The sequence below is a fragment of the Acartia tonsa genome, chromosome 13, assembly GCF_053477335.1.
Source record: "Acartia tonsa isolate MP-2025a chromosome 13, ASM5347733v1, whole genome shotgun sequence".
In the NCBI taxonomy this organism is placed as follows: Eukaryota; Metazoa; Arthropoda; class Copepoda; order Calanoida; family Acartiidae; genus Acartia; species Acartia tonsa.
Genome location: NC_137272.1, coordinates 35,772,238 through 35,788,508, shown reverse-complemented (window position 1 = coordinate 35,788,508; position 16,271 = coordinate 35,772,238). Strand labels below are relative to the sequence as shown.

General features: G+C 33.1%; 2 protein-coding genes across 2 annotated transcripts; both read right to left on the bottom strand.

Moving 5' to 3' along the window:
• Positions 1-1,668: 1,668 nt before the first annotated feature.
• LOC145303759 (uncharacterized) lies at positions 1,669-7,431 on the bottom strand. The gene is made up of 7 exons (XM_080145368.1): positions 7,200-7,431; positions 6,550-6,593; positions 5,481-5,559; positions 4,738-4,776; positions 4,584-4,616; positions 3,424-3,545; positions 1,669-2,132 (listed from the first exon to the last, which is right to left on the bottom strand). Exons 1-7 carry the CDS (start codon positions 7,329-7,331, stop codon positions 2,069-2,071), a joined length of 513 nt encoding a protein of 170 aa, XP_080001494.1. The 5' UTR covers positions 7,332-7,431; the 3' UTR covers positions 1,669-2,068.
• Positions 7,432-8,226: 795 nt separating this feature from the next.
• LOC145335270 (uncharacterized) lies at positions 8,227-14,360 on the bottom strand. Its single transcript, XM_080181010.1, has 10 exons — positions 14,233-14,360; positions 13,400-13,553; positions 12,732-12,828; positions 12,142-12,239; positions 11,963-12,021; positions 10,321-10,404; positions 9,888-9,916; positions 9,196-9,231; positions 8,762-8,850; positions 8,227-8,314 (listed from the first exon to the last, which is right to left on the bottom strand). The coding sequence occupies exons 1-10, from the start codon at positions 14,318-14,320 to the stop codon at positions 8,227-8,229; spliced, it is 822 nt and encodes a 273-aa protein (XP_080037136.1). The 5' UTR covers positions 14,321-14,360.
• Between the last annotated feature and the right edge of the window lie 1,911 nt (positions 14,361-16,271).

Sequence of the window (16,271 nt, the reverse complement as noted above, 5' to 3'; positions counted from 1 at the left end):
TAATGGTGCAAGGTTCCTATGTTTGGTTAAAGGTTTTTCTTTCTTCACTTATTTTGGTCAGGGATCTTAAGGGATAAGACAATGAACGATAAACTAATTTTCCTCCTCTATAATTATAAAATAACCACTTGTGTAGTTTAGAATTATTTGTAGAATAGTTATTTCTCGCATCGTATTATAAACGGCTTTCCGCGGATATAGAATGTACAATTATAAGATTAAAACTAGTTTTTTTTAGCCCCGTGGTGCTAAAGGCACCGGCTAAAAAAACTGGTTTTAATCTTATGATTGTACATTTCTATATTCGTAGAAAACTGTATATAATACGATGCTAGACATAGTTTTTTCGTATGGATGAGAACCGGTTCCTATCCACCGGATTCGAATGAATACGAGAAAAGTATTTACACTGCTAGTAAGACTTTTTCTTTTTTGTTCGACACCAACAAATAAAAAAAATATAAAAGTACACTAAGTTTTAGAAAATTCTATAAAAGTACCCATAGTTTTTCAGCCAACGAATAAGTTAATGTGGTTTTGAAACTTTGGGTATCCTTTCAATATATAGTCCACCTTTCCTTCTCTTTCCTGTGATTAAAGCTCATATCAGTGCTCGGCAGCCACGCGACTGCCATCCAGTAAACAATAGAGAAATCAGTGTTTTATAATTTTTAAAATTCAGTTGGATGTCTAAACCTGTTTCTTCTAATATGGCAATCCGGGTGTTAAGTAATTTTTAAAAGCACTGTACGGCTGCCAAGCCCTTGCTTATATATTTAACGAGTAACAAGGACATTTCTGTTCTTATAAAGAGCAAACTGTATGTCAAAAGACTTTGCAACTTAGCAAAGACAAATCCTATTACTTAAAGTAGTAAGGCTTACTGTCTCTAGCTTTAGATGTCGATATATACTGAACAGATTGAGGTTTCCACTTTAGATAATCTTCACATAGACCATAGGTTGGTTTTGGGCTATCTAATTTTTATATTTAAAAATGGTTTTAGTTTCTTTAATTTCTGTCATTCTATATTTGTTAATGTTCTTCTGTCCGCCTGTCTGAATTTGTTGTGCTTAGTAGTTATGCATTTTGTAATCATTATTTTTATTTTACCTATATTCAATACAAAAAAATCAATACTCAAAATAAATTAAAGCACCATATTATATAAAATTATCGGAATGAAAATTAAATATTTGTACTCAATGCAATAATTAAAAGCATAGCTTCTATGAAACCTCCTTCTGTCCGTCTGTCACGATGTATGTAAGTTAATTAAATGTTTCTTTCAAATAACTGATTTTAGAGATTAAACCTTTACTCATTTGCTCTTTGCCGAGAATATCTAGTCATTTTTTTACAGCTTATACTATCAACGAAATAAATTCGGGGGGAAATCACGAAACCTATACGTGATTTCAGCTGTCGTTGTGGGTCAACACATAGAAGAATTGACAACCTTTACATTTGCATTCATTTTAGATTTATTTCCCTTGTTGGTTATACCTTATGCCTGAATTTTTCACTTTATTATTATGTTTGTTTAATATGTGTTTATTATTAATACAACTATCCAAATATCGTACAAAAAATATTTTATTTGGTCTTTATTTTATATCATATGAATAATGTATACATTATAAATTCTCCTTTTTTTTATTTTTCATTACATGCACATTAAAATAATCACAGAAGAGTTTGCCAAAACTAAACCATGCAGCATAAAGCATATCACTGAAGTGTATATTGCAAATCATATGACATCTAACATTGCAATTTTCGGTGGTTTCCCTAAAAGTGCCTAGTCGATCACATATAACGCCCCTTTTATTTTTCAATGAATTGAAATTAAGGGAAAGGGGTAATTTTTGTTTGTTTGTAAATTAGGTTAGGAAGGTTATACATATTTATATATTTGGTATAGCGGGTAGACATATATAAAAAAAAGTTACCTCCCCCCAAAAATTTTTTTTGAAATGTTTAGAATATATTGGGGTGGGGAGGGGTCATTGCTACGTTGACACTTTGAGGGAAAGCACGAATTCATCTTTGCTAGACAGATTGTTGATTAATAACAATGCTTCCAGGAAGGATTCCAACAACTTATAGGCAACTTAAGCACAAAGTTATACCTGGAAGAAAAATAATTTTTAGTTAGTTTAGTTATTTTACAAGTTAATTCCGCACTTCAACCTGTTAGCCTGGAAGCTTTATGTGTCTCAAAAGATCAGCCGTGCGACGTCATAAATATGAGGAGAATTGGGAGATGAAACCTCTAAAAAAGAGATATATTTTATAACGTCACACGGATGATTTTTTGAGACACTTTGTAAGTCTTCGTTAGCCTTTGCTTTCAGTCCTGTATTTTTAGTAGCGAAGCTACTCTATAATTTGAAATGTCCGTCTGTCTGTATGTCTGAAACGTTTTGGGGGAAACGTGATTTACTCGGCTCCTATAAAAGATAGACAGCTGAAATTTTTAGTGATTAAATAAGTCATCATTCTGAACACAGTAATAGTGTCTGACTGATTATGACGTAACAAAAAAAAATTAGCCAATGAGAGGCCACTATAAATTTTACCATTGGTCAATAACGGCCTCTCATTGGCTATTTTTTTTGTTACGTCATAATCAGTCAGACACTATTACTGTGTTCATCATTCTTCATATTTTCACCAAGTTTCATTGAGATATGTCAATTAATTGGGGTGCTAGATAGATTCCTAGATTTTTAAGTTTTCATGAATTTTTCGATTCCTATTAAAGATAGAAGTCTAAAATTTGCAAGGATCAAATAAATTCCAATTCTGCACACTTCTATAAAGTTTTGGTGAGATTTGCTTATTGGTTGGGTTGCTAGATCGATACCTAGTTTTTTAAGTGTTCAAGCTTTTTTTTCAACTCCTAGTCCAGGTAGATGGCTGAAATTTTCAGGAATTGAATAAGTTTACATTTTACATAATTCCACAAAGTTTTTTAAGATTTACTTATTAGTTGTGGTGCTAGATCAATTCCTAGATTTCCACATTATAAATCATGAAAGGTTTCGTGATTTTATATAAATTTTTATTTTGTGTTTAAAAACTCTATATAGTTCATTCTGGATGTTCTTCCATGATTTTTGATCTTCGCTACTTATGGATGTTGTCATCCTTGTTCTCTTATCACTGTCATAGAAGCTAAAAATTGTTTTATGTAATTTTTCCAAAATGGTTTTTAATTTTACACCCAAATTGTGGGTTTTCGCACCTCTCCATCCCCCACCCCCTCCTCCCTTCCCCCCCATGAAAAAAAAGGAGTTAATTGGTGAAAATTTTACATTAATTAGTACTGTAGTATCACCCTATGGATACTTTTAAAGCTACCCCCCCCCCCCACCCCCCCTTCCACCCACAAAAATGGGAAGACCATATGGCACTTACCTAGAAAGCATGGGATAATTAGTCAAAACTTCACTTTCTCCACCAAAATGTTGAATCTTAGGTTGTGTTTTGCAGGTATTGTACTCCAAGCGTTGTCTGTTCTCAGAAGGGGCAAAACCAGACTTGGAAACAAATTATATCATCATGAATTAATAAATAATTGCAAGGACATTCATTCAGGGCTTGGCAGCCGAGCCTCAGCCGCGACTAGGCCTCAATTTTTTTTTTGAAAGGGGGATTGCCACATTTTGGTCAGGTTTACACTACCAGTTGATTTTTAAAATTGTATAGATTTGATTTCCCCGAGGCTGATCTAAGGCAGAAGTTTGTAGATAATCATTTGTAACAATTATATTCACATTTCCGCCATACATTCAAGCGGATAGACAGACAGACAGACATTTTTAATTATAGAGTTGCTTTGGTATACTACAAAGAGAGGAAACATATGCAAGAGAAAGCTTTGAGCGCAGGGGCGTCCAAGCTTTTTTATTTGGGGGGGGGGGTAAAATTTTTTTAAGGGGGGGTTAATTTGCTTTTTTTGGGGGAGGGTAAAATGGCGCGCCGCAAATTTTTTTTACCCCCCCCCCAAAAAAAATTTTTACCCCGAGGGTAAAATATGCTTGGGGGGGGGTAATTACCCCCCGTGAAATCTATTAGCAGGGGTAAATTTTGTTTTCCCCTCCAAATTTACCCCCGGGGTAAAATTTTTGGGGGGGTTAATTTGATAATGTCTAATATTTAGTAGTAAAAATGCGCGCGAAGCGCGCCAAAATTTTTTTTGTTAGGGATTTTTTATTTTGGGGGGGTATTTCCCCCCTAAAATTGTTTGGGGAGGGTAAATACCCCCTCCGAAATGGTTGGGGAAAATTTTAAATGGGAGGGGTAAAATGAAAAATATTTTGGGGGTGCCTTCGGCACCCCCAAATTCGTTTGTGGGGTTAATCACCCCATTACCCCCCCCCTTGGACGTCTATGTTTTAGCGCCTTTTATTTTGAAAGATTAGAAGTAAAAATCAAGACGTCAAAAGACACGACACGAAACCTTATGTAGAGTAGCTTCAATACTAAAAATATTTCAAAAACGTTACTTAAATAAATGCAGAGTGAAAAAAAAATCTTATAGTTTTAGAGAAAAATCTTAAAAAGAAACTAATTACCATGTAGTTATATTGACAGGGAAGCATATAAACCTAAAAAATGAAATAAATTAAAATAGAAAAATAGTAATTAAACTTTAAGGTAATTATAGATAAATACGCCTGTCAAAATCTTTAGACGACACATTAAAAGGCTCTGAAGTATTGAAGTTACCAAATTTGGATGCTTGTATTTTAGAAGATGGTGGGCGCTCTGAAAAAAATAAACAAACTATTAACAAAAATAATAATGTTTAGTTAAATCTTAGGTAACTAATCATACACAAAAATCACGCATCAAAAGAAACGAAAGTATTTTTTTTCCTTTTGACTTAGTAATCGCTTTATGTCGTTTTATACCAGTATGAAACGACATAAAGCTGACTATTTTTTTTTAAATTAGAAGATATTATTAAGATATCTATCTATCAAACTTTATAAAATATTAAGGTTAAAATAATTTTTGCATGGGCTATTTTTGAGGTACCCTCTCCCATAATAGTTATAAACCTTTCCTAAACTTATAGACGTCCAAGAGTGGGGGTAAAAGGGAGTTCCCCCCTCTAATATATTGAAACCCTCATTTTAACCCCTTGAATTTTTTTTAATTCATTAGATTACCTCCCCCTCCCCCCTCAAATATATGAAAACCCTTATTTTACCCCCCTCAAAATAAAAAGCTTGAACTTCATGCCTGTGCTGGATCTTTAAGTCATTTAGTGGTGAGCCAGATCGAGGTGAGCCACCCCGTTCTGGCTCACCACTAAAATGATTTAAAGATCCAGCTCTGGACTTTCAAGAAGATTACTAAAAAGGATAACTACATGGGTCAAGCGGTCAGCGGGATCTTTAGCTACAGGAAAACACACACACAAAGAAACAAACATCCTAACACTTTCATATAATAATTGTACTTACTTGATCAGTGTGAGCTGCATATTTAAATTCATCTCTAATTTGTAGAATATATTCAGGGGTGAATAGTTTCGACTGGGACCTAAACAGTAAACATATACAATTTCATATAAAAATTATATTTTGGCAGTTTTTGAAAAGTGCCTTTTTTGAACAAAAGTTTTTAGGGGTTAGTTTTTACTTTGTTTGTTTTAGGTAGTGATGGCAATCCGTCGAATTTTTGGGCCGGATTCGGATTCTGGATTCTTAAAGAATCCGTCAAAAAAAGTGGCGGATTCCTTGCGGATTCCGGATTCTTATTTTTGGCGGAGTCCGGATTCGGATTCCGGATTCGAGCAATATTTTAAAAGGATTTTAAAAAAAAATTTAAAATTAAGTGCTACATATGTCCTAAAAATCAATGTTCTTAGTGTTCTCTATAATTCACTCTCGAGCCAGATTTTAAAGGATATTATATATAACTAGCGGCTTTGCCCCTAGCCTCTAGGGGCTTTGCCCCAAGAGGTGATAAAAAAAATTAATATTTATTGTTTTTAGTGAGAGAATGTTGCTATTCTTTCATTCAAAATAAATGCTGGAATAAAAAATATTTTTTAACAAAGGACCTAGGAAATCTTCAGCAAATAAAAAAAGAAAAAAAAAAAATGGGGGGGGGGGGATTTTTTTGTTTTTGGGGGGGTTGGGGGTGTCCCACCCCCCAAGAAAATAGCTTAAAACCACCGCAGGACCAATAGGTATATACCCTGAAGAGTAGAATCTGATCGGTTCAGTGGTTACCGAGAACTTAAGCTTCAGACGGACAGACAGACGGACGGACGGACAGACATCATTCTACTTTGTATTATAGATAATGAAAATCTATGCCTTCAAAGAGGAGTAGTTGAAAGAAAAAACTCAAAACGCTAATTTTAGCCTACCAAATAAGAATCCGGAATCCGCTATTAAAAACGGATTCCGGGATTAGGCATTGGATTACCACTAATCCTCTTATGTTCACTTTATTTATCTTTTAAAGGATTCTGTGCTCGCTTGGTACTTTAAGGGAAAGAAAATAAAAATTAAAATGTTATACCTTAATCTGTCCATATGTAGCAAAACTACTCCGCTATTAAGTGCCTACAAAGATAAAAATCTGTAAAAATAATGAATTATCAAACAACTATGAAATACATAAGATATGTTTTTGCAAATGTCAACTAAAAAAGTTTATAATGAGGGTAACTACCTAGAGAATATGGAAAAAAGGGACTTCTCAATAACAATTTTAAGAAGAGAGGGCCGGGGAGTGTTGACACCTTTCTTCCGCAAGCTTATACACAAAAAATAGCAAAGAAAGTGCAATTAAAGGGTTGACTGTCCGCTATGTACAGTACCGCACGGGTATGTGGTCAAGGATTAAGAGTGTATCCTCTAAGTTGACAAGTTGACTGTTCAGTCCAGGTGCAACTCACCAATGCGACTTTATACGCAAAAACATGCACAGGAGTAGCTGTCTATAATGCCCTAGCAAAGTGGGTATAGATGTTTCTGCTTTGGCCTACCTATTATATTGACGTCGGGAAATAAATACCCTATAACACATATCTTTTCTAGGGGGTTTCTTTCTCCCTTCCCTTTTTCTTTCACTCTACTATGGTGTCAATAGAATAAGTAGGCCAAAAGCTGTGACATCTATCCCAAGTTTCCTCGGGCACTAAACACAGCTACTGCACAGGATCCTACCTGAAAGGGGCCAGTTAGTCCAAAGGAATCATCAAGATTATCTATGAGATAACTCCAGGTTCTAACTTTGTTGCTAAATTCAACAAAATCTTTTCCAATTCCAACAATTTCTTGCCTTGGTAAAAAAATCATAAATAATTACAAATAAATAAATTTCTAGCATAACTCCAAAAGCTATTAATTAGAACCGGTTCTCAGCCATACTGAAAAATCATGAATAGCATAAGAAGTATAGACAATTTTCCAAGAATTTTAAATAAAACAATAAAATTAATGCCAGTTATGTTATACCCGAGAGCCCGGGCTTACCAGTTAAAATTCTTATTGTTTTTATTTTTTAAAAATAACATCAAAATGTTTTAAACAGCATTTTAACCTTAAGAATGGAATAAAAGAACAAGGTTGTCAACATCCATAAGTAGTTAAGTATAAAAATCATGAATGCAAATACGGACGAAGTCATTTAAAGAGCAAATGTTCAAAAGTCATATATCAAGAAAACTTTATTGCGAATAATCACGAAACCTATTACATAGCTTTTTGTATGTTTTATTTTTTTACTAGCAGCTACGCCCCCTAGAGGCCACTAGGGGCACTTGAGGAGGGGAGAGTCGAATTTGATAACCCAATTTGTAATTTTAGATTTTAAAGAAAAAGTAAAAAAAAATTTTCTGTGGTGGTAATTTTTTCTAGGGGCGATTTCTCTTGGGAAGGTGGTGGTATCCTCCCCCAAAATAGTTATAAACCTCCCCGGGACCTGTGAGAAGCTACCCTGTTAAGGAGAACCCGGTCGGTTCTGCGGTTAGCAAGATTCTTCGGTACAAACACACAGACACACAAACACACAGACAAACAGACATCCTGTTACTTCAGTTTAAGGATTTTTGTAACACCACTGACTTACCGTCGGCCCAAGTAAATTAGATATTAAATGCTAATTTCTTCAAAAACAAATTTTAGCCGTCTACCTTAGATAGTAGCCGACGAAAGAACACTTTCCCCCTAACGGACTAACGAACACACAAAGTTAATTATTGAGTGACTTCACAACTAACAATTCTAACACTTGCCTGTTCATTATGTCAAACAAATCATTTAGCATGCCAACATCAGATCTGAAAGAATAAAGCTTTAAAGTTTTGGGGATCTTAATGAATAATACAATCGACGATAAACAAAAGTATTCCTTCTGTAGATTGAATTATTGGCTAAAAAGTATGAACACAATTTGTTTGGAAACAACCAATAAAAATTCTATAAAGGTATAATTATTTGGTTAATTATGGAATGGCTGTGCTATTATAATTATATTCAGTATGGCTTTCAATCTGCTAGATCTGATCCTGTTCTGAGCTATACTGAAACTTCATGCATTTTATCGCATTATAGATAATTTCTATATAAAATAAATAAATAAAAATCATACAATTGATTACTGATTTATAAGCCACTGGCTTTGGTACCTCGGGGCTAATAAAATAGAAATTGGTCCTACATTCTAAATTTTAACTTCCGAAGAAAACTGACTATGATACTCTGCAAAAACAATTGTTATAATATACCTGAATCTAAGGTCGATGTCCAGTAAAATTAATTGTTTGATGAAATTTGGAAATTCAAGATGGTACAAAAATTGGATGTAAAATATATCCTGAAAAAAAAAATAATATAATATTGTACTTTGTTGTCCCGGGAATCAATATACCAAAAATCAGAACAATCGGATATTTAGATCACTTAAAATGTTTACTTAAAAAAAGTAAAAAATCAACATGTTTAAAATGGACGCACAGACATTCTGGTAATGATAATAGAGTTGCTACGCTTTCTAAATCGTACCTAACTACCACAGGAATCACCATGCAAAGTTTAAAATCGATAGGACAATTCTAACATGTCTAAATTAACGAAAAAAACTATCTGTCTCGGACGGACGGACGGACGAACCGACCCTAGTTATAGAAAAGTTTCGTTTTTAAAAATATATTTTACTAACCACGTTATATTTAGCTGGACACAAATTTTGTAGCCTAAGTTACGTGAAAATTATAGTGATATTAGATTTTTAAAGTTATTCTATAAAACTCAGTTTCTCCCATTATGTGATGATATTCACATAATTTTGCTATAAATGTTTAGTTTAAATGCCAAATAAATGACAGCATAATAAAATCATATCTAGAACTATCAGAAAGGGAGGGGACAATAAATTATACTTGTACCCAAGATTTTAAAAACACAACTCAATGGTTGGCTGAAAAATATTTTATCCACAGAATGGTTGATTTATCATTGGGAATCTACTACATCACACAGTGCGTTGGAAGGTGCTTTGACTTTTGTGTTAGAACCTATATTGGGACATAGTGCATTTCATGCAATGAAGTTACCTAACCTAGGGTAATGAAATGCACTATGTCCCAATTTAGGTTCTGACACAATAGTCAAAGCACCTTCAGACGCACTGTGATCAATATGTCTTGCATTGTCTTATCCCATAAGATCCCTGAGAACTAAGGACATTATATCCTATTGCTAGAATTGAGAAAGTTTTACCCAGAGCTGGATCTTAAATCATTTTAGTGGTGAGCCAGATCGGGGTGAGCCAACTTTCCACCAATGAGAGCACAGCATTTTATGAAATGCCGCGCTGTGATTGGCTGAAATTGGTACTATAATTATTTTCCTGATTTTGTCTAGTCCAGTTAAATCAACTTCTGAAAAATTATTAAGAACAAGTTAAATACTAAAATTAGCGAATAAAAAAAAGTTTTTTTTCATTACTGCCAAAAATTTTAAAAACAAATTGAAATGATAAACTCAAATCTTTGTTGTTATACAATGGTAAAATATGTTAATTTGTTACAATTTTGGAATATTTTTTTCCTCTTTATTACAAATATTTTTGGTGTTTTGATTGTGTCTAATTTGGAGATATAGTTAAATAAGCTCTAGTGACGAATTTTGATAATTCAGTACAAATTTACTTTATGTATTACTAGCGGATGCGCAGAAAATAGCCTTAACCCATCTAAAAGCTTAATCCGTAAATAAATTTGTATACTGTGTGAAAAAAATAGTTGCAGAATAGCTTCTCTACAATATTTAAAAACTGACTTACGTCCAACTAATTCATAAATTATTTCTTCATCTATGACAGGAATTTCAAAACCTTCAGAGGAGCACAGAATAGATTTAAACATGTCTAAACAAAAAAAATATATCCATAAATATCGCAGCAATTTAAGCTAAAATATTATTAACAAATATGACTTTGATGTAGTTATTAGCAGGTATTGTAATAAATCGTAAAATTTTTCAGATAGCTTAATCATTTTTATAGCCTTTTAAGGTAGTTTTCTAATACCCTAATTGTCAGAGAAAGAGGGGACAATGGGATGTTTATTACACTAGTCCCTAAAGTTTTTTTAAAAATAGTTTTCTAATAACCTAACTGTCAGAGAAAGAGGGGACAATGGGATGTTTATTTCACTAGTCCCTAAAGTTTTTTTTAAAAATAGTTTTCTTATCCGTTGGTTTAACAACTTTGGAGACTTCAGGAATTTTGATTGGTCAGTTTATTAAGTTGAGTATTCAAACCATCAACATTTTATTTGCCTGTTTTATTTTATAAAACTTAAATTAGAATAAAATTAGTGGTTGGAACATTTGAACACTCAACTTTTTTAAACAACCAAGTCCCTAGAGTTATTTAGCCACCGAATAAGAAAGCATTATTACAATACTTTTGGGACCGATGTAATAAACAGCCCATTGTCCCCTGGGTTTTGGTTCAGTAATTTTAAATAGCTTTGCTAAAATTGGATGTAAAAGTCACTTATTTAACCCTTAACGGTCGGGGGGGGGGGGGGGGCGTTGAACGCCCCCCCATCCGATTTTTTCTATCTCATTTTCTGTGTGTGAAAGATAAAGAGCCCAAACTGCTTGACTTTTTAAGTATGGGTATGACACATAACTGAGAGTTGGAATTTTTTGAATATCTCCATCCTGGCGGGCACAGGATGCCAGCAAACCTGGCAGGGTCATCCAGGTAAAGAGCAAAAATATTTTTTTGACTAAAACAAAGCATTTTATCATACCAAAATACTAAAAAACACTCTAGTGGTACATCCTTATATGAAATACAGGTGTTCAAGTCACTTTCAGGTTCCAGGTATGATCCTGCAGGTCCTGATCCTCCAGGTCTCCAGAAATCTTTAAAAGGCTCCTGTGGCCGCAATTTTTGACTTAGAGACTTCAAATTTTAAACTTAAGCTTTTCTTACATGTCTACATAACGTATTAAAATTTCATGAAGATTTGCCGCCGTTTACCCAACGACCGCCGACTGCGGCGGCTGGCAGCTGCCAAGTACAGCTGCGGCCGCTGAAATTTATATTTTGATATTTCTAATGTAAAATTTACATAAAGAGAAACATTTTCTGGAAAAAAATTTTTCTTCTAGCTTCAAAAATAAGAAAATTACAGCCGTTTGAAATTTTTAAGTAAAAAAAGACCTAAAAACAAAGATTGTTAAATAAAAGGGTTAAGGAAGCGAAAATTGACTTAGACAGATAAAAGGTCAGAAATTCATTATCAAACAGGGGACTTGCACAAAAAAAATTAGCCCTCTAGCTCTAATAGGAACTGAGATAATAAGGGGGGGCGTTGAACGCCCCCCCCCCCCCCGACCGATTAAGGTGCGGCAAGGGGCCCGACTGTAAAGGGTTAAAGTTGTTGAATAAATAAATTTAAATTTGTTACCTAATTCTCTTCTGTAATTAGTTTGGAAATATTGAATTGCAACATATTGTAGTTTAAACCTGTAAAAAAAGAACATAATCCTCTTTTATTTCTACTGGATAAAAACCAGTTCTTATAAATATTTATTTGTATGGCTCAGTTTTTAATGGAAACGTCAGTAAAAAGTTATACTGTGTTACCTGGGAAATTTCCAATCCTTGTTTTTATTTTTGTGTTTGATTAAATGTTCACTTAGAATTATTCCAATAACTTCTTTAAACACACGGTTTACAGTTATCTAAAATAATAAAGATTTTATTCCGAGAAGAAATATCAAATTTTATGAGCAAAAAAAATGCATAATAAAAAGCAAAATAATGAAAACCTGAAGAAAAAAAAGTACAAATATTCTTCTATTTCGGCAGCTGGAAATAGTTGAATTTCTAAGAATAAGGCTAGCATTCAGGAAATTATATTGGCCAAACATTTTGTGGCTTGTATGATTGGATAAGTGTAAATCTAATGTGAGAAAGTTAAAATAATAGTTATTTCTAGTATCGTATTATAAACGGCTTTCCGCGGATATAGAATGTACAATAAGATTAAAACTAGTTTTTTAGCCCCTAGGTGCCAAAGGCACCGGCAAAAAAACTGGTTTTAATCTTTTGATTGTACATTTTTATATTCGTAGAAAGCTGGATATAATACGATGCTAGACATAGTTTTTTCGTATGGATTAGAACCGGTTCATATCCGCCGGATTCGAATGAATACGAGAAAAAAGCTTTACCTTACTGTGTAAGTCTGATATTATGATAAAATTTATTGGGGTTCCTGTACTTTCAACAAATATGGAATATAAAAATCTCCGTAGTTGGGTTTCTAACCTAAAAATATGATGAAAATAATCAATGAATTTACTGATTGCATGTCTGTTTGTCTATGTGTTATTCTGTGTGCTTGTCTTTTCAGTTTATTATCGTATTTATTGCTTGTTTATGATTTTCTGTCTGTTTTTTTTACTGTTGATATTTTGCTATTGATGTCACATCGATGTGGCTGTTCTTTAATCCATGTGTCTGTCTTTGTTATTTTTGTCTGTGTGTTATTTGTCTAAACTTACAAATCCATGTATGTTTCTTTGTCTATCTATTTGTCTATTTGCAAAAATATTTAAACTTTCAGGTATACGTTTCTTTTACCCCGGAAGGGAGGTGACATTAAACTGAAAATTACATAGGTACTCAAAAATAATAAAACCAAGTTATCTTATTGGGTGGCATAAAATCCTTAGATTTCAAAGAGTTGTGATTAGTTCCAAACTAAGAGGTGTTCAAACTTTTCAACCAATAATTTTGATATACATTTTGTTTGTCACTATTATGGGTTGTACGTACAGTACATCAATTTATGATCTATTTTCTTATCCCTTTAGATCCCCGTTTTAATAATACTTGCTTTGTAATTGTATTTTGGTCTATCCCAGGTAGGAGATGGTAAATAAAGCTGACGTGAACAAAATCATTGCCAGGATTTGTAACTTGTCCAGGTTCCAGGAGGCCACCTGGATCCAGAAGGACTCCAGTTGTGCTGTTGCTTGCATTCATACATTCTAAAATAGAACAAGTAGGATCTTCTAAACTAATTGATTAAAATAAGGCATAAGTTTATAAGTGGGTGGAAGGGGGTGCTATCACCACCCTTAATTGTGCGTACCCCTATTTTTTACCCCCTAGCAAATCCCTGTGCACGCTACTGCAGAGATTATCAGGGGCTAGCGTGAACAGGTGTACACAGTACACACCCTAAATTTTATATTTAACATTGGAGGGGTCAAAAATCAAGAAGGCACTAACAAAACCAGTTTTAATCTTGTATTTTTTTTTTCATTTTGATAACCGCGGAAAGCTGTCTATAAAACGATGCGATAATAGTTATTTCTCGCATCGTATTATAAACAGCTTTCCGCCTTCGGCACCTCGGGGCTAAAAAAACTGGTTTTAATCCTATGATTGTACATTTTTATATTCGTTGAAAGCTAGATATAATACGATGCTAGACATAGTTTTTTTTGTATGGATGAGAACCGGTTCTTATCCACCGGATTCGAATGAATGCGAGAAATAAAAGATATAATCTTTGGGAATTCAAACATTAATTTATCATTGTCTTAATGAACCTGCTTTTAAGAGGTCCAATTCAAGCTAAAACTTAGGCATTGACCTTCATTTAAAAGATATTACTGAACACACATACAAACATCCAGATACTTTACTAACTAAGATACCTACCATTACTTTGTAGAGATTCCAAACATTTTTCGTTTGAAATAGTTTTATGACAAAAAATAATCATCAAAATTATTGATTTTCTTATCATTTTTTCCTGAAAGTTAGTTTTAGAACTAAAATAACATTGATTGAATTATATGTGATTTTTAAAAGCGAAGCTTTTCTTTAATTAGGGTCGGTCCGTACGTCCGTTAGTCCGCACGTCCGTCACAGAGAGTTAGCTCTTTTCGTTAATTTAAACAGTTTAGAATTGTCTTATCGATTCCAAACTTTGCATGATGATTCCTATAGTAGTTAGGTACAATTAAGAAAGCGTAAGAAAACTGATTCCTATTACAACAAGGTACAATGTTATAAGCGATGCATCTCTATAAACAAGTCCCAAAAATGTAAGTATGTCCTTAAACAGTATCATCTATTTATGCAGTTTTGCAACAAATTTTCTTAAAATATTGTTTGTACTGATGCATTAATATTCTGCTAATTCAGTTCTGACAATCTACAAGTGTTAATGTTCGTTTGTCCTTCCATTTCAGAGCTTCGCTTTTATTGATGTTGTCATCCTTATTTAATATCAAACATTCATAAAATCGAAGCTCTAAAACAGAAGGACAAACGAAATTAATCAGCAGAGTATAAATGCATAAGTCTAAACAAATTTGTAAGTAATTGTTTTTAAGACTGTTTTAATACATGATACTGCATGTTTAAGGACTTATCTAAATTTTTAGGACTTGATTACATAGATGAAAAACTAGCATGTTTTAATTGGACGTACGGACTTTCTGGTAACGCTTATAGAGTTACTACGCTTTCTAGTTCGTACCTTGTTGTTTTAGGAAGCATCATGCAGAGTTTGAAATCGATAAGACAATTCTAACCTGTTTAAATTAACGAAAAGAGCTGCCAGTTACGGACGGACGGTCGAACGGACTGATCCTAATTATAAAAAAGCTTCGCTTTTTAAGATTTATATAATAAATAACAGCTACTACAGATATATGTTACGGACGGACTGACCTACTATATATTTAAAATTAGAATTAAAAAAAAAAATCTAGAAGGGTACAAATTTTAAAATAATAACGTAAAAAATTTTCTCGTATTCATTCGAATCCGGTGGATAGGAACCGGTTCTCATCCATACGAAAAAACTATGTATAGCATCGTATTATATCCAGCTTTCTACGATTATAAAAATGTACATTCTATATCCGCGAAAAGATGTTTATAATACGATGCGAGAAATAACTAATCTTTTACTCTATTAACAGCTTCCAAGAAAGAAAAAAGCCCAATATATTTATATATATATTCGTTGCTTAAAACAAAAAAAAACTCTTCAATTAATAAATTATAACAATATTTCAATACAAATTCACTAAATAATCATATTTTTTAAAACCTAACAATTTGTCACTTTCTTTAATTTTAACGTTTAAAGTAAAACTTGTATTAGGTATACATTGCTAGTGAGAGAAAGTTGACTAAAATTTGTATTATCATGTTGCTCTTCCATATTGTATACTACACTGTACTTATTTTTCTCATACGTAAAACATACATTTTTAACGGCGAAGCTTTTTTTATAATTAGGGTCGGTACATCTGTACGTCCGTTTGGAACTGATAGGTTTTTACAATGGTGTATGCATGCTGATTCCTGAAGTAGTTAAGTAAAAAGCGTAGCTACTGTATAATTGATACAAGAATGTCTGTACATCCATTCTAAACAAGCTGATTTTTAACTTTTTAACAACAAGTTTTTATATGATATAATTATCCGATTGACCTGATTTTTGGAATACTGTTTCCTAGGACAACAAAGTACAATGTTTATAAGTAAAGAATCTCTATAATCAATTCGCAAAAATGTAAGTATGTCCTTAATTATTATTCTGTATTCAAGCAGTTTTTCAACAAATTTACTTACAATTTTTTTTCGATTTTTATAACTTTATGTTTAAATTATTAAGTTCTGATACTCTTTAAGTGTTAATGTTCGTTTGTCCTACCGTTTCAGAGTTTTGCTCCTTTGGA